General features: G+C 35.1%; 1 protein-coding gene across 1 annotated transcript in view; it reads right to left on the bottom strand.

The window, feature by feature from the left end:
* The window catches only part of DMD (dystrophin), a 2,124,834-nt gene that overhangs the window by 1,345,943 nt on the left and 754,186 nt on the right, over window positions 1-24,705 (bottom strand). Inside the window, 5 exon segments of the mRNA XM_047715765.1 lie at window positions 1,307-1,477; window positions 15,381-15,536; window positions 16,545-16,658; window positions 19,694-19,909; window positions 23,073-23,218. Of these exon segments, the coding sequence (XP_047571721.1) occupies window positions 1,307-1,477; window positions 15,381-15,536; window positions 16,545-16,658; window positions 19,694-19,909; window positions 23,073-23,218 (803 nt within the window).

Genomic DNA, 24,705 nt, shown 5'->3' with positions numbered 1-24,705 from the left:
ACTTGTTAGGCAAACTACCGTTACCTCACATGAGTTTATTTCTCCATTTACTGCCTGCTCTCCCACCACTAGAATGTAAGTTCCAAGAACTCAGGTTCTTTTAATGTCTTGCTCACCACTGTATTTGGTGTCTAAAAGGGTACTTAGCATATAGTAACTATACAATTAATGTTAGTGGCTTAAATGAATGAATGATATGTGGTATTATTAGATTAGAATAATTATTAAGCTTTTTAAAAAATATTTTATTTATTTATTTGACAGACAAAGATCACAAGCAGGCAGAGAGGCAGGCAGAGAGAGAGGAGGAAGCAGGCTCCCTGCCAAGCAGAGAGCCTGACTTGGGACTTGATCCCAGGGTCCTGGGATCATGACCCAAGCTGAAGGCAGAGCCTTTATCCCACTGAGCCACCCAGGTGCCTCAATTATTAAGCTTTTAATACCCTGAAAACTATTACCGTTTAAATACAATCTTCCTTATATGTTTTAATTTTACTTTTTATATGTGACTAAAGCCATGTGATCCACTTGGAATAGCTTGGGAGGGAATGGAATGAAATACATTCAGTACCCTTCATTCTACCATAGGGTCTTTGAATACCCACTCTGAGCCAGGCAATTTACTTACATGTAAGTTTCAATTCTCAGTTCATATATTCAAGTTAGAAACTGACATGGTGTAGACATGACAAATTAGAGATTACATTGACTATCCTGTGTCCAAGGCCATAGTGAAATGCCACTGCAGAGACTCTATTTCAGGCTGCACCTCCCAGTCCCTGCTATGTACTAGTTTCCTTGGTCCTAAATCATTATTTCTTATCCTACTGTTTGAGAAGTCTATGTAAACTCAGTCCTCTTTATTCCCATTAAAGGCCATAAGTTAAAGTATTTAGTATCTAAATTCTCAGAAACCCCTTTCAGAAACCAAATGAACACAGTCTGTTAGCTACATTTTCAACTGTCACTGCAGTAACCCTTGGCATATTTTCCATTTGAATTTTCATCACTAGAAACAGCCAATGTGAGTAGCTGATTCCAATCGCTTAATACTATATGATGTCATGGGGAAAATGTTGCTAATGATGATTGTCAATATTTATATTTTGACCACAATGCATTAAAACTATAAATAAAAAGTTTCAGAATCCATAATATATACCAAACTTGAAGCTGAATTCATTAAAAATCAACCTCCACCATTAAACCAAGGTAAGAACAGATAGTATAGAATCACAATGTCAAGCAACGTTGCCTCTTTATTTTTTTTTAATTTCTTTGCTTCATTTTATTTGGTTTATTTTACCTTCATCTCTTCAACTGCTGTCTGTAATTCATCAGGGGTCTTATATTCGAAATCTCTCTCCAGGTATTCTTCCTCAGCTTGTGTCATCCATTCATGCATCTCTGACAGATCTTTCTGAAGACATACAGTTTTATCCAAACCTCCCTTTAAGGCTTCCTTCCTGGCATAGACCTTCCATAAAACAAACCAATAAGCAAAGCATGAATATTGAAAGTCACAAAACATTGTCATTATATTATTACTGAACAGTCTGCAAATAACAGAAAGCTTAGATAGAAAAGAAGCAAGAAGTAAAAAAGCTTATATGAATGAGGAAATAACTCATGGCTGTTGGTTACACTTAATTTCACTTAAGTGTTAAAATAAGATATAGCCATTTACTTGGCATATATAATAGAATGAATATATTCCCCCATGACTATAATTTAACTATTGTGTATGGCTATGCTTTTCTGTGAATAAAGAAGAGACAAAATAATTTTTTCATAATATATTTCAGTTGGATATGTTAGTTTATTGGCACAATTTCTAATGTTCATAAATCTGAGTCTATTCCATTTAATTTTTAATTTTTTTTTACTATTTCACTTTAAAGAATGTATCATACAAAATACAGTGTAAAAAGTGGCAGGAATAATGTAAATATTTATGTCCCCAACATGGGAGCACACAAATATATAAAATAATTAATAACAAACATAAATAAATTTACTGAAAATAATACATTAATAGTAGGGGACTTTAATACCCCACTTATAGCAATGGACAAATCATCCAAACAGAAAATCAATAAGGAAACAATGGCTGTGAATGTCATTCTGGACCAGATAGACTACAAATATATTCAAGACATTTCATCCTAAAGCAGCAGAATACATATTCTTTTCAAGTGCACATGGGACATTCTCCACAACAGATCACATCCCAGATCATAAATCAGGCCTCAACCAGTACATAACACTGAGTTCATACCATGCATCTTTTCAGACCACAGTGCTATGAAACTTGAAGTCAACCACAAGAAAAAGTTTGGAAAGACCACAAATACATGGAGGTTAAAGAACATCCTACTAAAGAATGAATGGGATAACCAGGAAATTAAAGAAATAAAGAAATATATGGAAACAAATGAAAATCAAAACACAATAGTCCAAAACTTCTGGGATGCAGCAAAAGCAGTCCTAAGAGGGGAATATATAGCAATACAGGTGTACCTCAAGAAGCAAGAAAAATCTCAAATATACAAACTAACCTTACACCTAAAGGAGCTAGAAAAAAAAACAACAAATGAAGCCTAAAGCCAGCAGAAAAGGGAAATAATGATTAGAGCAGAAATCAATGATATAGGGAAAAAATACCAGATCAATGAAACTAGGAGCTGGTTCTTTGAAAGAAAACAAAACTGATAAACCTCCAGCCAGACTTAAGAGAAGGAGAAAGAACCCAAATAAATAAAATTAGGAATGAGAGAGGAAAGATCACAACAAACACTACAGAAATACAAAGTGGCATGAAAACTACTCAGTTCAGCTTTAAAGACAGCCACATATCAGAAGCAGATCCAAATGTCCTTCTGTGGAGAATAAATTAAACTGTGAGATACACATATGCACTCAGTGGGATACTATGTAGCACTAATACATCTGTACTGAAGTGGAAGTGGTTCCGTATATAATTTTAAGCTTAAAAAGCAGGTTGCAAAACAGTAAGTGCGGTAATAGGAGACGTGCACTTTTAAATTCTCATATATTTTCTGAACTACTTTTTGTGAAAGAATGTATTACTAATTACCCAGAAAAATAGCAAAACTTTAAATATCTACAAGAAAATTATGCATGTTAATCCCTTCTAACAAAGCACTCTGTTGTACCACACTGAGCGAAAAATCTGAGTTTGGTACTAGAATGATTATATATTGTTCTCTTTTACCTTAAAAAGGAAATATAATCCAATGACATTAATTCTTTTCTCTGAAATTAAGTAGAGTTCTATCTTTAAAGTAACAGAGTTTTAATTGTACAGTCTTAATATAGAACACATAGTTTTAGTGAATGAAATTTTATGTAGTTTACCAAATATGAAATATGTGCAGAACCATATTAATTTTCCTTATTTTTTCCAAGCATCTTAAGCTTCATACAATTAAATTAAAAGAACTTTAAGTTCTTTACTTTCCTTGGTGAATGTAGTGCCTGATCTACTGAAATGTAAATAAATGCTTCACTGTGGCATAGCTAAAACAATATGTCTAACAGTTAAACTAATTAAAGTATAAAGGATATTTGCATAATCAATGAGCCTATAAGTAGTGTAAGAAAACAGGTTGCTCAATTTCTACTTGGATGTTCTCCTATAATCTTTTCAGACAGTTAGCAAAGTGACAATAATATTACAATGACCAACGGAACTTAGCCAAAGTCTTGTAGTAAAAAAAAAAAAAAAAAAATACACGCACACTGCATGCTATTAAACTACACTGGAAGGAAGGGATCAGGGGTGGTTTTTGTTTTGTTTTGTTTTGTTTTTGTTTTTGTTGTTTTTTAAAGGAAAAGCAGGTGGGAAGTCATTCTGAGGTGACAGCACAAATGTATTGGAAAAAACATCAGCTTTGCATTCAGGACACCCGGACTCAGTCATTAGCAAGTTAAGTGAACCTGGAGATATCACCTCATTTTTTTTTTTTTTATCTCTGCTCTATAACTTATCTAACAGTTGGACGAGGTGATTTCCAAGGTCTTTTTCAAACTTAACATTCCACAGCTCTATGCCTGATGAGTCAGAGATATGAATTTTTGGTGTTTCATATTTTAGAAGGATTTCTATGAAAAGGTTTGGACAATTTTCCCCTTACCTTTATTATATTACTGATGTTGGCATTCTAGCATTAAATTGCCCAATCTATGCCCTGCAATTTCAGATTACAGAGCCGCACCTCAGATATAAAACAAAAAGTTCTTCATGTTTCCCATTCCAGAATTTTTAAACCTAATATTCAGCACTGTCCTTCCTTATTTCACTTCCCCCTCCACCCCAGCTTTATTTAGGTATAATTGACATCAACATTGTATAAGTTTAAGGTGTTCAGTGTGAGTATTTGATACACATATATATTGTGAAATGATTACCACAATAGGAGTGCTTAATACCTCTATTACCTCACATGATTACCATTTTTTTTTCTTTTCATGATGAGAACACTTAAGATCTACTCTCTTGGTAATGTTCAAGTATACAACACAGCATTGCTAACTATAGTCACCATGTTGTATATTAGATCCCAAGAACTTATTCTGTGTATAACTGGAAGTTTGTTTGTAAGATTTGACTGAAATCTTTACATTTGCCCACACCCCAGCCCTGTCAATCACCACCACTACTCTGTTCTAGAGTTCAGCTTTCTTAGAGTCCACATATAAGCAGGATTACACAAAATTTTTTTTCTCTGATTTATATCACTTAACATAATGCCCTCAAAGTCCACCCAAATTTATGCAAATTGCATTATTTTCTTCTTTCTCATGTCTGAATAATGCTCCATTGTATGTACATATGTATATAAGTATACACACACACACACACACACATATGTATAGGTACCCCATATCTTCTTTATTTGGTCATCCACAGCAGTACACTTAGGATATTTCCATATCGTAACTACTGTGAATAATGCTGTAATGAACATGGGGGTCCAAGTATCTCTCCAAGATTCCTATTTCATTTCCCTTGGAAATATACTCATAAATGGGATTGCTGGATCATAAAGTAGCTCTATTTTTAATTCTTCTGAGGAACCCTCATACTGCTTTCCATAGTGGCTGCAACAATTTACACCCCCACCAACAGTGCACAAGGGTTCCCTTTTCTCCACATCCTCACCAACATTTGTTATTTCTTGCCTTTTTTTAAAAAAGATTTTATTTATTTATCTGACAGAGATCACAAGTAGGCAGAGAGGCAGGCAGCAGGGGGGGGGGGAGCAGGTTCCCTGCTGAGCAGAGAGCCTGATGCGGGGCTCGATCCCAGGACTCTGGGATCATGACCTGAGCCAAAGGCAGAGGCTTTAACCCACTGAGCCACCCAGGTGCTCCTCTTGCCCTTTTTGATGATAGCTGTTCTATCAGATGTGAGGTCATTTCTCAGTGTGGTTTTGATTTGCATTTTCCTGTTTATTAGTGATGCTGAGCATCTCTTCATGTAACTTTTGGACATTTTCATGTCATCTTTGGAAAGAGTATCTATTCAGTTTCTCTATTTTAAAACCATATTGTGTTTTGCTACTGAGTTGTATAAGTTCCTTATGTATTTTAGCTGATAACCCCCAACAGATACATGGTTTGAAAGTATTTTCTCCCATTCTGTGGTTGTCTTTAATTTTGTTAATTGTCTCTTTTGATGTACATCTATACTTTTTGGTTTGAAGTAGTTCCACTTATTTTTCTTTTGTTACTTCTACATTGGTGTCGTATTGAAAATACCACCGCCAAGACCAATGTCAAAGAATATCCTCCCTGTTTTCTTCCAGGTTTCATGGTTTCAGGTCTTTTAAGTCTTTAACACATTTTGCATTAATTTTTGTGGTGTAAGATAGGAATCTAATTGCATTCTTCCATGTGATTGTCCAGTCTTCCCAATACCATTTATTGAAGAGATTTATCCTTTTCCCATTGGTTATCTTTGATTCCCTTGCCAAATGTTAGTTGACTGGACACATGAGGGTTTATTTCTGGGCTCTCAATTCCTCCATTCATCTGTGTGCCTATTTTTATGTCAGTACCATATTGTTTTTATTACTACAGCTTTGTAATATAGTTTGAAATCAAAAGTGTGATGCCTCTGACTTTGCTCTTTGTCAAGATGGTTTTGGTCATATGGGGTCTTTTGAGGTTCTGCACAAATTTTAAGAATGCCTGTTTCATTTCTGAGAAAAAAAAATCCTTAGAATTTTGATAGGGATTGCAAGGGCTCTATAAATAGCTTTGGGTAGTATGAACATTTTAAGAATATGAACTCTTTTGATCCATGAAAACAGGATATCTTTCCATTTACTTGTGTCTTCTTCAATTTCTTTTTTTTTAAAGATTTTATTTATTCATTTGACAGAGAGAGAGATCACAAGCAGGCAGAGAGGCAGGCAGGGTGTGGGGGGAAAACAGGCTCCCCACCGAGCAGAGAGCCCGATGCAGGGCTCAATTCCAGGACCCTGAGACCATGACCTGAGCGGAAGGCAGAGGCTTAACCCACTGAGCCACCCAGGTGCCCCCTTCTTCAATTTCTTTCATTGAAGTTCTAAAGTTTTCATAGTACAGATCTTTCACCACCTTGGTTAAACTTAATCCTTAATTCTTTTGTTTTTGATACTATCATAAAAGGGGCTGTTTTATTTCTTTCTCAGATATTTTGTTGTTATTGTACAGAAATATAACTCATTTCTGCATAGTTCTATACAATGATTTTCTGTACTGCGATTTTTTCCAGGTTTTTATTTAAATTCTAGTTAGTTATCATATAATGTAACATTGGTTTCAGGAGTAGAATTTAGTGATTCATCATTTACACAGAACACTCAGTTTTCATCACATGTGCCCTCCTTAGTATCCATCAGGATTGTAGCCCATCCCCTGCCCACCTCCCCTCTAGCACCCTCTCTTTTTTCCCCCTTCCCCTATGATGATATGTATCTATGTATGTATGTATATATGTATGTATGTATGTACTTAGACAGCATTCATGCACATGAGTGCAGCAGGGCAGAGGGAGAGTGATAGACAGAATCTTAAGCAGGCTCTGTGCTGGGCCTGGAGTCCCATGTGGGACTCACTCTCACAACCCTAAGATCATGACCTGAGCTGAAATCAAGCGTCAGACACTTAATGACTGAGCTACTCAGTTGGCCCATTTCTTTTGATTCTTAAATTCCACACAAATGAATTCATGTGGTATTTACCTTTCTGACTTGTTTCACTTAGTATAATATACTCCAACTCCATCCACGTCATTACAAATGCTAAGACTTTATTCTTTTGGGTAACCGAACAATATTCCACTGTATATACATGTACCACACCTTCTCTATCTATCCATCAACCGATGGACATCTGGGCTCTTTCCATAATTTGACTACTTCCATACTGCAATTTTATTGAATTTGTTTATTAGTTACAACACTGTTTTGGTGGGGTCTTTAGGATTTTCTGTGTAGAGGAACATATCATCTGCAAACAATTTTATTTCTTCCTTTCTAATTTGGATGTCTTTATTTCTTTTTCTTTCCTAATTGCTTTTGTTAGAATTTCCAGGACTATGTTAAATACCGTGCTGAGAGTGGGTACCCTTGTCTAAACTTAGAGGAAAAGTTTTCTGCTTTTCACTACTGAGCATGATACTGGCTACAAAGTTGTCATATATGGTTTCTACTATGGTCAAGGGCATTCCTTTTATATAGAATTTATTAAGTTTTTATCATGAAAGGGTGTAAAACTGTCAGTTTTGTCAAATGCTTTTTCTGCATCTACTGAAATGTATTTTTTAAAAATATTTCATTCTATTAATGCAGTGTATACAGTGTGCAGTATATTTTCATATGTCTTCATACCACTAATTAATATCCTTTAATTTCAGCTTGAACTTCTTTCAACATTTCTTCTAAGGTGGGTCTAGTAATGATGAACTTCTTTAGCGTTTGTGTGTCTATAAGAGACTTTATCTCTCCTTCATTTTTGAATCAATTCAGAAACATATTTCCCAAGAGACATCAAAAATGAAAAAGTCATTTATTTTATCAGCAAAATAAGCTCATTTGGGAAGAGTAGAGGAGACACACCTTGGAACAATTAATGGCAAATGTCTATGGCAAAACATAGACACATCTGAAAAGACCAAAGCAAGGTCAGCTTTTATTAGGTTTCAGGGTAAAATTCAGGTAGATTGTTTGGAACAGAAGTTTACTGGAGGAGGACAAGAGTGTAAGGATGTGGTGGTTTCTCATTGGCTGCAGGCATTGTTTAGCAAATTGTTCAAGGGTAGGGAGAAAGCCTCCTCTTCCTGCTGGTTATGTAGGCCACAGGGAATGGTGCACGTGTGACAGCTCCCACTTTAGGGCTTCATGACTGTTTTAAATGAGGTTTCCCATACTCATTTTCATACTTTTTGCCTATAAGAGAACCTCATAAAGCCTTCATTGGATTTCTCAGTGGAAACTTTACATGCCAGGAGAGAGTGAGGATATATAGTTAAAGTACTGAAAAGAAAAAAAATGCTAACCTACAAAATACTAATATTACTTCATTCATAGGTGAGCGAGACTCCTCCCAAGTACCTTGGTATATGGTGCTAGATTGCATAGCTCCCACAAAGGCAAAAGGAGATGGGAAGACGTGACTCAAGGGTTTTGCCTTGGATAAATGGAAAGATGGAGTTGTCATTTGTTCTTCTAGGAAGTCAAAGTAGCAGATTGAAGAGTATGTAAGGAATTTGGGGTACATGCTAGATTTAGTTTGTCTATTCATCAATATGGAGGTATTGAGTAGGGAGTTGGATATCCAGATCTAGAATTCAGGAAAAAGGTCCAGATTGTAATAAAATTGTTGAAGCAACAACTTATAGATAATATTTAAAGCCATAAAGCTGAATGAGTTTACCTAAGGAGTAAGTGGTGATAAGGAAGAAAAGCCCAAAGACGGAGCCCTGGAATTATTCCAAGTTTAGAGGTCAAGGCAAAAGAACCACTAAGGGTATTAAGAGTGGTCATGGAAATTCAAGGCAGACTAAGAGAGAACCAACAGAAAGTGATGACATAGAAGCCAATCAAACAAATATAAAGACTAAACAATGGATTTGATAATGTGAATTTACTGGTGACCATGACAAAAACTGTTTCAGTGTAGTGATGAGGGTCAAAGCTTGATTAGGGATCATTCAAGAAAGAATTGGATGAGTGGTATGGAAAGAGTTTCTATAAAGGGGAATGGATATGGAGAGGTGAGGTGGAGGAAATGTGAGGCAAAGGGGGTATTTTTTAAATTTTATTTTTAAGTAATCTCTACACACAATGTAGGGTTTGAACTTAGAATCCCATGATCAAGACTCATATGTTCCACCAACTGAGCCAGCCTGGTACTCCAAATGGCTATCTTTTCTAATGGCAGGAGATATTAATGGCAGCATAATTCCCAACCGATGGAAATGATCCAGTAGAAGAAAGAAATATATTTTTGACGTAGGAGGAAGGAAGATATTCAATAGGTGGCATAATGTCTGTGTGCTGAAAAAAGAGGATGGTATCCAACATATAAGTGTAAAGGCTGGCCTTATGGTTGCCTGGGTGGCTCAATCAACTTTACGAAGGTGAAGCATCTGCCTTAGACTCAGGTCATCATCCCAGAGTCTTGGGACTGAGTCCCGCATCAGGCTCTCTGCTCAATGGCGAATCTGCTTCTCCCTCTACCCCTCCTCCCTGCTCATGATCTCTCTCTCTCTCTCTCTCTCTCTCTCAGATAAATAAATTAAATCTTTATTTAAAAAAAAAAGTGGACATGCTGGCCTTAGACAGAAGCACAGACAGGTCACTCATATTAACAATGTGAAAATAGAGTCCCTGAACTCACATGCAGGTCTGTGGGAGAGTGTACAAAGTACCCTTATGAATGTTTCTTTTTTTTTTTTTTTCAGTGAAATGGGAAGCAAGTAAAAAAGAAGGGGGAGGAAGTGGAGGAGGAGGAGAAATAGGAAGCTTGTTAATTGCCATAGAGCAAGGAGGGAAGAAGAACTGGTAGATACCTGAAGCATCTGTGAAAAACATTCCTCAGAGTAGTGGGGCTAAGAATGCATTGGAAAAATGTAACAAGATTACTAGTCAGCACCAAGCGGCTACTTGAGGCCTGCATTCATGATTTCCAAGTGATACTACTCAGCATGATATGTGTTTTCCTTCAGCCATATTTATTCTTCTCAGTGCAGGCACAGCATCACCAGGAAAGTGAAACTGACCTAGGTAGGGTGCTGTCACATGGATATGTTACACAAAGACAGGAGAGGACAAAGGAGTTGAAAGAAAACACAAGGGGTGCTTTTGATGATGGATTACAGATAGCCAGCATATAGCACATAGTCTCTCTTGAGTAAGAAAGGACAAAGAGAAGAGCAAGTGCTTCTCTGATCAGAAGCTGGTAAAATTACTGAGTTATGCATTCCACTAAGATGGAAGAATTTTGAGGCTGGAGTACTATGGGAATGAGCTGGAAAGGAAGGTACTGATTACTGCAGAGTGGAGTACCTGAGTTTGATACCATGGAGAAGTGTTTGGTAATGACAATGTCTCAATTAAGAGGCTGGGAATGGGCAGCCAAAGAGAAAATCACTGGAAGAGCAGGGGCGCCTGGGTGGCCCAGTGGGTTAAGCCTCTGCCTTCAGCTCAGGTCATGATCCCAGGGTCCTGGGATCGAGCCCCGCGTCAGGTTCTCTGCTTGGCAGGGAACCTGCTTCCCCCTCTCTCTCTGCCTGCTTCTCTGCCTGCTTGTGATCTCTCTCTCCCTCTGTCAAATAAATAAATAAAATCTTTAAAAAAAAAAAAAAGAAAAAAGAAAATCACTGGAAGAGCTACCAAAGACCTAAGGGCTTAGGAACTAGAAGCATCATCTGAGAAGATTTAGAAATCTCCAAGAATTATGACAGGAATGACAGTAAGCCAGCTATTAAAATATTTAAGAAATAATGAAGAGGGACCCATGTATCTGTGGATGATTATACCTAAAAGCCGTATTGAGTGAAAAAAAGACAGATTTGCAAATTATCAGAATGGCATCCTTCTAATTTCTCAATCCAGTGTTTCTTGGTAACTACTTATTATAACTTTATAGCTACTATTAATTAAAATATATAATTATGTACTATTTACTTAGAAATGACACATACTTTATAATTTTATACATGCAAGTTTATGTCTATTTCATGTCCATTTATTTTATTTACCAAGCTTGTACATAGTGGTGACTCTGTGCTAGGTACTAGCCTACACACTTTACAAAAATTAACTCATTTGGGGCACCTTGGTGACCCAGTCTCTTGAGCGTCTGACTCCTGATTTTGGTTCAGGTCATGATCTCAGCATTGTGGGATAGAGTCCCCATGTCAGGCTCTGTGCTCAGCAGGGGATCTGCTAGAGGATTCTCTCTCCCTCCCCCTCTGCCTCTGCCCGTCTCCACTCTTTCTCTCTTATTCTCTCTCATTCTCTCTCTCTCTCTCAAATAATTAACCCATTTGATCACAAAATTCTTATAAAGTAGGTGTTAATATCATCACATTATAAAGACTGGGAGACTGAAGCACAGAGAGAATAAGCAACTTTTTCAGGTTCACACAAGTAGTTTTTGGTGGGGGTAAGATCTAAACCGAGGAAATATGGTTCCAGAGCCCTGGTCTAACACACTATGTTTTACCTCTCTACCCATAAGAAATCCTTCTCCATCTGTAAGAATTTTAGATTTTATTAGTCATGCATTTCAGGGAAGTTGGTGGACAATATTTTCATTGTGAGATAGGAGTTTTCTTATATAAATGATATCTTTATTTTGCATAAATAGTTTATATGCCCAGTTCAAGTATCCCACTTGAATTTCAGATACATTTCTGATTGTCTACTTCTCCAATATAAACATGACCAAAATGGAAGTATTTTGTTCAGTTTTGTTCCTTCCTTAGCCCCCAGTCTTTCTTTCATTAGGTAAAGGCACTATTGCCAACATTGTCACTTTAGACAGGAAACTGAATACACTTTGATTCCTCCTCTCAGCCTCCCGACTTGAGGCAAGCTCTCTTTACCAACAAATATGTCATTTCTCACAGGATCTGATCAAATGAAGAAAGTAATGTGTCATGTTAGAAAAGGAATAATGGTCAAAGGTGGGCATGAGTGTAGAGGCTCTGATAAAAAATATAACAAGAACTTGCTTAATTGGCAAAAATAAGAAAAAAAAAAAGACTACATTACATAAACATAATGTCCAGCACACTGAGTGAAGTAAGCTTGCTGGAGACAGACCCGGAGGACAGAGTTTCAACAAACTTTGTGTCCCACAAGCATTTTGGTCCAGTGTGCCCACAATAACATATCCCTTCCACATGTTAATTACTGTATAATGGGAAAATAACAGATAACTAAAAATAAACAGTAATGAGAGAGCAACAAGTATTGGAATCATCTCCATCTCTATGGAAGAACTTGGAAAAGTACTGGAAGAGGTTTGTACAGTGAACCCAACATCATGTCACAAGAGGATTATGTATTTCAAATTCCTTTATGTCTCCGGACTTCCACTAATGCCCTCCCTGTTCTTTGGCAGTATTACTTCCTACCTGGACAACAGCAACTCTCACCTGCTTCCACTTGTGCCCCTTCAAGCTATTCATCATACAACGGAGTATAGAGCAAAGTTTTCAACACTTACTTTAGATGATGCCACTTCTCTATCTAAAAGCCTAATAGCTTCCCAGTGCACTTGACATGCATACTAAATCCTCACTGTGACTTATGAGACAGTTCATGACTTCTTTCCCACTAGCCTTCTCCTGGTTCATGCTGGTCCACTTAGAGGCTTCCCTTATGCATGAGGAGCATGGGAAGCCTCTAAGTGGCTCATATATGCTCACTCTTCTTCTCTCCTCTTCTCTCCCACCTTGGTCATTTCACCCACTTCATTCTGTTTCCAGATTTTCCCTTGTCATCTAGGGGCCAGGCTCTTTGCACTTATCAGGCATCAACTTTAATTCCACCTCTTCAGAAAACACTTTCCAGATGCCCCAATAAAAAGCAGGTTCCCTGCTCCTTTAGTCTCATTCAGGGCATTCTTATTGCTTCTTTCAGAGCATTTATCAACATTAAAATTGGGCATTTGTGTGATATTATGTTAACTCATTTACTTTCCATCTTCTGTACTAAACTATATCCTCCATGATGATAGATATTTATTATGTTTATTTTCTTCCAACTTACATCTGTTATAAAATGTTTAATAATACATACTGAAGTAAATATTCTAATAAATAATGAAGAAATAGTAAAAATGTCTAAATAAATTATGTATTTGCATGCATATGATTAGTTTCCTTAATAACTATATAATACAATAATGTAAAGATATGCATAATTATGAAACTCCTTCCCTCCCTCCCTTACTCCTTTTGAGTATGGTTCACTAATTTGTGAGTTATTTTGATAATGATTATCCTTTATTTAAGAAATAACTAAAATCTTGATTTTTTTTATTTGACTACAAAACTTTCAGAATTTAAAATGTCAACCATCTTATACCTACAAAATTAAATCATGGGATCTCAAAGTATCCCTAAGTATATCAGGCATTTGGGCAACTTTGTCTCTAATTTATGTGTTTTTTTTTTCCAGACTCTGTCATCTAAAAACAAATGAGTTAATTTTAGCCCAAGAAAGAACATCACACCTCATTTTGTGTGTAGCCATTTCTGTAATGCATAGATTGATTATTTCTTTATGGTTTCCTCTGAAGCCCTGAATTGGGCCCAATACCCAAGCTTGGCTTCATTGCTTGGGAAGACTGTATTGCCTTACTTGTCTTCTTGAGTGCATGACACATGCTTAAAGAAGCATAGGTCTTTTGGCAGTAGTGTCAGAGCATTGCACACGGTGATATTCCAAGGAGACCCACAGAAATGTAAAACATTCTATAATGGGTTGAAACCATGGATGGGATCTGTGGAGTTTTTGTTACACAGCTGGCAAATTTTACAACACTTCCCTTAAATGACAAGTCTGTGGTATATTTTATAGTATAAAGAAGGTCTTAATCAAGGACATTTCAAGATCAGAGATACTTTAAAAATACTTCTCCAACATGTAAAAACCTTGAGGTCTCAGTAATATTGTTGACTTTATACATCTTTTTTGCTGTTGTTTTCCCTCTTGCTCTAAATTGGTGTTGTTCTTTCTATTCATCCATTAGAAACATTGAACAAACAAATACCTTTCATACGGGCCTTCCAGGAAAATATAAATGGCGTAATCTATTATCTAAGTAATATTATTTTTCCCTGAACATTTCTTCTAGAACTGGCTTACTCCAGAGAAGACTGCTTGCTAGCTGACCCAGGGCTATCTCGTCTGTGACTTAATAGAACTGTTGAGCATTTGCCAATAACAGACTTAGCTGGGTGACTTGCCTTACCTTCTCCTTTTCTAAATTCTTCCCTTTTTCAAATTTAGTGTTTGCCTTGTGGCGTGATTTCTTTTCAACTTTTCAACTTTGAAAGGTTACTTAGAAATAACCAAAGACTGACTGCCTGTAATACACATAAGATGAAACCTCTCATTAACTTTAAAAAGCTACTGGTGTATTGAACAATAATCACTGCTTCAGGTCAAAATTTCATCTTTTGAATAAGAAGTATTATATATATGGTACTTGCATATATAATATTTACTTTTCCATAATGTAATCTTGAAATTGAAAATCAATGTCTATAGAACATTCTGCTGTATAAAAATAAGGACCTCAGATGTGATCGTAGAGTTATTTTGTGTTTTATTTCTCCCACTGAGATTTTAACTATTTCCAATCTTAATTCATTTACTGAAATAAATATAATGAAGAAGCCAAGCTTGCCTATCTTAATAATCAGAAGTGAAAATTATCATATTTGTACATACACATAGATGAGTCATTCATTTTATCCCTGCACGAAGTCTACAAGGTTAAAATATGTTCTGCTAATCCAATTACTATTGTAAAGTTATGCACTGGAGAAAACATTCAATGAAAATCATGCCTGAAAACAGGACCCAGGACCTTACCGTTCAGCATGTTCATTCTTCAAGAAGGTCATCTTGGGATTCCAGTAAAATGAAGAAATACTATTTAAAATTGCTACTCTAAGAGTGTTTTTTTTTTTATAGTAGACAAAGGCTAAATTGAACTCACTAGACTTTAAAGCATCAACATATTCAGAGATTAAACTTTCTAAAAGGGCAGTAGTCAAGGGAGATATTAAGAAAATCTGACTTAATTAAGTAGAGACAAGGCATAGTGAAAGAAGCTGTTTGTACCTGGCGACATACGTAATCCCACTGAGTGTTAAGTTCTCGGAGTTCTGTCTCAAGGCTGCTGGCAAACTCCGGCTCTGCTTCAGTCTTCAGCTTTTGTGCACCTTCATTGACACTGTTGAGACTGGGCTGAATCGTCTGAATATCATTGACTAAAAGCTAAGGAAATAATTCCACGTAAGCTAAAGCAAATGTTGCTATAACATACTAGAAATGCCACATAGATAGGAAACATATAATCAGGACTCAGGACATTACCCATGAAATCAAGCCTTTATTTCTTAAAAGAATGTAAAGAATTTAATTCTGATACACACCCACCTATAGATATAGACATATCTATCTCTCAGCCTTACCAACACTGTTCAGTGGTTTTCCTGGTGTGAGTCAAGTAGGGAATTATCTATAGTCTACTTAGATCAGACACAAAAAGAAAGAAATTTAATATTCCTTGTTAGAAAAATGTGTGAAAACGATGGGCTTTATACATTACTATTTTTGAAATTATTTTGGTTTTCAGATGCAAGATATTGCAGCAATTGTTTATAGGATGATGGGTGTGAAGGTTATTTGTAAGCTGGGTTTGTTTTCTTTTTTCTTAGCTTGTATTTGCAAAGAACATTCCTTAAAGAGCTAGATTACTATCTTTCTGCTGCATGACAATGGTATATTGAATATTATTTCAAAAATCCGTATTGTGTAATATTATGTCCAGTGCAATATGCTTGGGCAGAGCAACACAGTATGACTAATAATCTGCAATAAGATATAACAAATAGCTCAAAGGCTTCTTTGCCTTTAGCTTAAACCGTATTTTATAGTAAAATAATCTTCTGACTGTTGAGTAAAAGATAATGATATTCTGTTCCTCATTTATTTAACCTGGTTTCTCAACATTGGCACAACTATCATTTTAGACTGGCTACTTTTTCTTGTGAGAGGCTTTTCGGTCTCTCTATGATAGAATATGTACAGATCATTCCTGGCCTCTATCCACTACACACTAGTAGCATCAACCCCATTCGAGTTTGTGATAAAAATGTCTCTAGTGGTTGCTAAATGTCCCTCAGGGGAGCAAAATCACTCTGGTTAAGGACCACTGATAAAATCAAATCGTAACTTCCATATAAAAGTCTTCATATGATAAGGGTCATATAAAAATCTTACCCTGCACTGTTTCAGCTGTCTTTTCAGAATTTCTGGATCCCCAAGGGCAGGCCATTCCTCCTTCAGGAAAACATCAACTTCAGCCATCCATTTCTTCAGAGTTTTTATGTGATTCTGGAATCAGAGACCCATTTTAAGCCATACTGGGGTGCTGATTTCTCTTACACAATTCATCACAGTGATATGTATGAACACAAGCCCAGAAATAATTCCTGTGTTTGAAGGATGTCTCTAAGTAGCTCTTCAGGAAAAGAATATTTTTACTAAGACTACATTTTTATGGTCTACAGTATGAGCACTGGTGTATGAAGTCTGCTATTGTTAAAAATAAAAAATTACTACCAAATGTCGTTTTATGATGTTACTCTTGAGAACATTAAATCATATCCCCCTCTAGAGAAATTTTAAGTTACAAAACAACTCATGATAATACTAAAAATGTGCCCTTACAGTACATAAAACAAACAATGAACAATAAACTCAATGTAATGGCGTCTTTATAGCCTCCCCTAAACCTGAACTTCCACAAATTGTTTTCTACAGTTGACAGTTTAAATAGTCCCTCCAGTTGGGAACTTCTCAGAACACAAGATTTTGTCATCTTTGAAGAGAAAACCTCTGATTTTAATTTTCTATTTGCCTGACCAGGTTGAAGTAATGATCAGGAGAAAAATGTCAACTTTTGTCATTTATAAATAGCCAAGTACCTCCCATTATTCTTTCACATATTGCTTCCCCCGACTCCCTGTTTTTTTTTTTTTTTTTGCTACTTTTCAAATGTGTGATTTTCGAGCTCCTTTATTTCCCACACAATTCAAATCTGCCGCCCAGATGTGCTATTTCCTCCCTTCTTAATTAAATCTCTGTTGAAAATGTGTGCTTCCCAGAAAGCTACTCATTCAATTTGATTAATACTAATGCTTTTTAAAAGCATTTGACTAAATCTAGGAACTTCAGATTTCAACATCATCATCTTGCTCATATCTCTTGAGTCTGGTTTCACATTTCTAAGATCTAGTTCAGATCTTATTATTGGCTCCTTGATTACCACATTAGCTCATTTTGCTGTCTGTCTCAATCTTTCCCTACTCTAATCCATTCTCCACATAGGTGTCAGTATTTTTCTTCACTCTGCCTTCTTCTTATTACAGTGATGCTTTGAAAACACAAATATTATCATCTCTCCCTCTTTAAAATAGCAGTAACAGTTCCAAATTCTAATTTTTAATTCCATCACCACTAGGTTGTAATTCATATTCTAAAGCATGGTATCTGGGATCATTATCTACTCCTAGATCATTTTTCTAATCACATGCATTTTTTTAAAGATTTTATTTATTTATTTGACAGAGAGAGATCACAAGTAGGCAGAGCATCAGGCAGAGAGAGAGGAGGAAGCAGGCTCCCTGCTGAGCAGAGAGCCCGATGTGGGGCTCGATCCCAGGACCCTGAGATCATGACCTGAGCCGAAGGCAGAGGCTTTAACCCACTGAGCCACCCAGGTGCCCCTAATCACATGCATTATTAATCTCCAAACATATTTTTGTCTCTCCAAGACTGAACCCCTTCTGGCTAAGTGAATATATGGCTTCATCGGGTGAGGTACCTTCTTTCCCTCTTTATCAGCTGACTGAATTCTACTTGTTCAAGGTGTAGCCCAGATAACACATGTTCCAAGAACATTGCATAGCCCCTTTGCCCAGCTGATGTTGGATTTCTTTTCTGTCTCTTGTAGTAATGTTTACCATACTCATTAATTTACTTCCTGTGTTGGCTGTATAATGACCTCGCTAAGATGTCCATGCCCTCATTCTTGCAACCTGGGAATATGGTCCCTTACCTGGCAAAAAAATACTCTGCAGATGAGATTAAATATTTTGAAATGGAGAGGTTATTTTGGGTTATCTAGCCAGGCACAATGTAATTACAAGGGTCCTTATTATAATAAACCCCCCTTATAGAGGGGGTCAGGAGTGTGACATATAGAGAGGCCCTGAGATGCTGTGCTGCTGACTTGAATAGAGAAGATGCAGATATCAGGGGAGAAATACCATTTTCCAGAAGCTAAAAGGACAAGGCAACAGATTCTCTGCTAAAGACTCCAGAAAAGACATAGCCCTATCTATTCCTTGATTTTAGCCCACTGCAGCTGATTTTGGACTTCTGACCTCCAGAACTATAAGATAATAAATTGGTGCCATGTTAAGCTACTAAATTTGCAGTAATTCATGACAGCAGCAATAGGGAACTAACACACCTATTCCCTTCACTAGACTGTGGGCTCCTTATTGGCAAAGACCATGTATTTATAACCTCTTTAACCACTGGTACTGGAAAAAATGGGCTTGCACATATATGTGTGTGCACATATGTTGATATGCAGAGATATGTTCATATGTATGTTTTACTTTACGGATTGTTTCAGGACTCGTTCTTTTGGTTTCTAAAAGGTAAAAACAAACAACTAATAGCTGCACTGGGACTTCAACCAGAAGTATCTTGTTCATAATGCTTTTCATCATGCCATGATGCTGTCGAAGCATTAATATTCTTCACAATAATTCACACCGTAAGAGAGGTATTACCTATCTCAGTAAATACTTTAGGCTTTAGACTAGAATGTAATTGTTGGTTTACCATTTCCAACTTGGGTGATTAGGAGCACAGTGGCACTATTCAAACGAATTAAGTCAGTAGGAGCTGGTCTCCGGAAGGTAATGAGGTCAAATTTATAAAAACAATTATAGGCAAAATATGCAGATAAAATGATATGACTATATTCCATGACAGGTAACTTTTTATCTATTCATAAGCTAAGTGATATCTATATTTTAAAGAGCAGCCAGGCTAAAGGAGAGACTGGTTTTGAAAAATATTAAGCTAAAAATATATTTAAGTCCCATCAGTTTTTTTGGCAAAAAAAATAATTCTCAAGAAAATCTAGAAAGGCGAAATCTTAACTACGGTTTTCTTAAAAGAAATAAGCAAGATACACTCATTTGAGAAAAATGGGTGTCTTTTGATCTTATCACTCACTTTGAAGAACTATAGAGGTTAAATTTCTATTTGCCTTTAAATTTTAGAACACATCATTAGGGGAGAAACAAGCCAGGAAAACAAATGAATACAAGAGTTCAAGCTTGGATTACCTGAATTTTTCGAAGTTTAGCCATTTGCTCCTCGAGCTTCTGGCAATGTTCAACCAGATGGGAAGACAGCTTCTTCCAGCGGCCCTCAATCTCTTCAAATTCTGATTGATACTTCCGGCTAATATCAGACAGCGGTGCTTTCTTCGACATCTCTTTCACAGTGCTGCTGAGATAGTTTAGGCCACTTTGTTGCTCTTGCAGAGAGCGTTGTAAAGCCTCAAATTTAAAAAAGGAAAGCACACATATACTAATTGATGAAAAATAACAAGTTTCATTGCACAGTTTCACTTAGAAGTTTCACTTAAATGTATTTACAGTGAAAGCGATGGGATTCAAACATCTAAAAATATACATGATGTGCCATCAGTTACAGAATGATTAGGAGTAACTTAAAGTCTACTGTTTACCCTAAGAGTAATTGCACAGAAATATTTTATTTAAAAATCTATGCTTCTTTTTAGGAACAATGTCAAAAATAACCCTAACTATATCTAAATGAACCAGAGTTCTAGCACACCTAATTTTATTGCATCATGTCTGGATATTAATATCTATATTTATAATATAGTTAGGGAGCTAATTCAATTACACCAAGTCTTTAGTAAGACAACTTCTAACACTCTCTAGGTAAAAACATAACTAAATCATAGAGATAGATGGGATAACAAAACTGAGTAAGTTATCAGACAGATGGCCTACAAATGCCAATTAACTAAAGTTTCACATTTTTTACAAGACTTTTTTTAGTGTTATAATGAAATTCTAAGATAATTTTGGGGAGAATTTCTAAAGTTGGTTTTACAATTATCCTGTGTAACCTATGCAATAGCTTATAACAGAATATCTATCTTTAGGGTTTTTCTACTTGCTATTTATTACTTTCTAGCTAAAAAGTAATAAAGGATCAAGATAAAACATGGAAAAGTTACCTATTTATATAGGATTTTACATAAACTTTGTGTTTCTCTAACTATTGAACATGTGAATACATTATATACACACATACACAATCATCCCTTCTTTTATAATGTGATCTATAATATTCCCCAAATATGCCAAATGCATACCTTTTATAGTTGTAGAATATGCCTACTTTGTGATATTTTAATTTTTTTTACTTTGCTATAATTTTACTTCATTAAATTTGATTTATTATTTAGACAATATCTAGCATACATATAACTACATTTTGAGCTAGGCCTTTTATTTTTGTGTCTTCTCCCACGTCATTAAGTATTTTTCAAAAACATAAATTTTAATGGCGTCTCTGGTCCATTTAACCATTTCCCATTATTAACTCCACAAATTAACTTCTAATTTTCCACCTCTATAAATTATGTTTATAATCTCCCCATCTATCTATCTCCATCTATTTTTCTATTTTTTCATGTATTCTGATTATTGCTTAAGATATAGACTTCATGAAAATAGTATTCACATGCATATCACAATTAATTATTTTATACATTATCAGGAAGTAATGAAAGGTTTTCTCAGTAAAACTGTAATTCAATTTATATTCCCACCAGAAAGTGAGAAGGCAGTTCATTGCTGCCAGACTTGCACTTATTATATCTTTTTGTTTGCAAGTTAGATGTGAAAAATGGTATTCCATGTTATTCATTTATATTTCATCCTTTATAATTTGAATTATAAATTTTCATAGGTTTAATGGTTGTTTATGCCTCTCTTTGTAAATTCATTACTAATGATTCTCCCTTATTCAGACAATTTTTTTCCATGGTTTCATCTTTCTTTTAAATTGTCTGGTATTTTTACCATGTTTGCAATTGTGTCCATTGGTTTGTGTGCTTCTCTCTTGTATGTTTTAAAATATTTTACTCAAAAATTTCTCTAAAATTTGTCCTTATTAAAATGTTTTTGAACTTTTTAATATATGTGGTATTTTGTTTTGGTGTAACATTTGACACAAAGTTCTAATGACATTTTTTTCAGCTACTTGATACAATTTCTCAGTAATAGTTATAAATAATTTTTCTCTTCAATGTTTCTTCAGTACAAGTATACTCTTCTACTCATCTATACACCATTTTGTGTATACTCAATCTACTCCTCTAGTTGCTGTATTCTTTGTACTCTTTTTAAGCTTATAGTTCTATTACATCACTATTCTTCAAAGTAAATTTTGGAATCATTCCAAGTATTAAAAAGAAGATTAAAAAAAACAAGATCAAATAGTTATAGGTTGCTTGATGTGATAGCAGAGGACACAGTCAGTCTAAATAGGGCAATATATAGTGAGAAATGTTTAAACAGAGATTTCTTTGAAGAAATAGCTGTAACATAACTTTAAGAAATAATATTTAGCATAATCTCAGATTATGCTGAGTGAAATAAGTCAAGCAGAGAGAGTCAATTATTATATGGTTTCACTTATTTGTGGAGCATAACAAATAGCATGGAGGACAAGGGGAGATGGAGAAGAGAAGGGAGTTGAGGGAAATTGGAAGGGGAGGTGAACCATGAGAGACTATGGACTCTGAAAAACGATCTGAGAATTTTGAAGGGGTGGGGGGTGGGAGGTTGGGGGCACCAGGTGGTGGGTATTGTAGAGGGCACGGATTGCATGGAGCACTGGGTGTGGTGCAAAAATAATGAATACTGTTATGCTGAAAAAAATAAAAAAAAATTAAAAAAAATTAAAAAAAAAGAAATAATATTTAATTCTTGAAAAATAACTCTTCATATAAAAGTTATTTTATTTTTTTCTTAGTTCTCAAAATGTACACATAGCTCCAAAATATAATTAATAAATGCTTTCTTGACTTAAAAAATAAAACGTGACTGCATGCAACACAAACTTTTCAGAATTTGCAGGAAAAATAGTCTGAAACCTCCTAATTTTTTTTATTTACCATATTAGTATTTTTCTATTACTCGATATAAGGCTGCTAAAAATGTAAATAGAACTCGAAAAATAGTTATGATATTACATAAGGCTAATGTTTAAAATTTATTTTATAACTACACAGATTTTACCACTGTATGTATGGAAATGTGAAAGGAGTTCTAAATTAGCAAGCAAAAGGGGGAATAATACCACAACTTTTATAATAATCAAAATCATTGTATCTGAAAATAATTACTAAATAAGAAATAATATAATTCATACACACACCCTGTCTCTTCAAAGAAAGAATTTTTGTCCTATGGAGAGAAAGCACAAATGCATAAAATATTACATTTTTAAAAATCTCATCTTCACTTTTCCAATTTCAAACTATCATGCCTACCACAATTATTTTCTTTTTATTATTTTCATATTACACCAATGTAAAAAATAAAGGTTACACCAATGTGACTGTTTGATAAATGATATCTGCACTACATGGTTTAAGACATTCAAATATTCACAGACCTGTAACTCTCCGAGTCTCTGTTCCATGATGTCATATTCAGTAACAGTGACCTGAGGTATAGAGAGTTTTGTTTCTGACTGCTGGATCCATGTCAGGATGGTACTCATGGTCTCCTGATAGCGCATGGGTGGCAAAATGTCAAAAACTTTATCAAAAGGCAAAAGAAGAGAATCATTTCATTATTTTATACTTTGCCATTATGTTTTCCTAAGTTGTTAGAAACTAAATCACACTTCTAATTACAAATATCAGCAAGTTGTGAAAATGTGAAGATACAAGATACAAATTAGAATGTGATGATGATACTGAAGATAAAATCCTACTACATGTATGATACTTGGACAGAAACTACACACACACACACACACACAACACTGAATCCTCACATCAGACTTGGAAGGTTTATGCTGTTAAAGTAATTTTTTTAAGGTAATGAAATGACAAAACATAGAGGCTAAGTAATTTGTGCATGATAACAGAGACAGTACTTGGAGAAACCAAGGAGAGTTCATGTATATTGACTTTGAAGGCTATTCTTTGTGTGCCAGCGTTTGCCTTTGCAGAAAGTATCATTATGCACAGCAGTTGATGTTTTAACTACATCATGTCACTTATTTTATTAAAAAATTCTGTGTTTAATATGTATCAGAAACTCTAATAATGATTATCCATATTATCATTCTTACAATACACATGTGAGATAAGCATTTTTATTCTCATTTAGAGCCAAGGAAACTGAGGCTACAAAAAAAGGCCAAGTAATTTGCTCACATACAAGAACCTAGTAAATAGTAGAGCCAGGATTTTAAACCAGGTTTGTCTGGTTTCAAAGTCAAACCTATTACTTAGCAGCATACTTCCCTTTATATATATATGTACACATATATATATAAATTTATATATAAATATAAATTAGGGAATGAAAAGTATAAGTATAAATTAGGGAATGAAAAATACATTGAGTACAGTGTTTGTGTGTGTGTGTGTGTGTGTGTATACATAGTTACGTACAAACTTTAAACCATATGTGAATATATGTGTATATATACTTTATACAACTATAATTGTTTACACAGTTAAAACTGTACCTACATTAAATGAGAAAAAAGAAAAATTTTCAGATTTGTCAGCTTATCAATAAAGTATTAAGGTCATATAAGCATGGCAGAAGTATAAAACAGTTAATTTATGAGATATTATGATATTATAGATTGTCCATAACTGTCCATAACTCAGTCAGCATCCATCTATGCACAGAATTCAGGGAGGAAGAGAAGAAGGAAAATGATAGGTATATAGATAGATAGATCAATGCCATAAATTTAAAGAATCTATTGCTTTTTAAAAAGCACAGGTCAGATAAAATCAAAGTCTCTCAAATCCAGAAAAAAGATAAACACTGAAACATTCTAAAAGATTAATAAATTTGATGAATTTTTAGAACTTAGGAAATAATCATAATTTGATATTTTTCCATTAATTTAGCCAAAATATTAACAAAGTATGCATTAATTTGCATTATTCAATGTATAAATTGATACATTGATACAATGTATCATTGATACAATGATAAACTGATACTTTAAAATGATAAAGTATTGAAAATCCAGGCCATCATTACATGTGGACACT

This window comes from Lutra lutra, chromosome X (assembly GCF_902655055.1).
Source record: "Lutra lutra chromosome X, mLutLut1.2, whole genome shotgun sequence".
Lineage (NCBI taxonomy): Eukaryota > Metazoa > Chordata > Mammalia > Carnivora > Mustelidae > Lutra > Lutra lutra.
The sequence above is the reverse complement of the archived record's forward strand: the minus strand, read 5'-3'. Positions and strand labels throughout refer to the sequence as shown.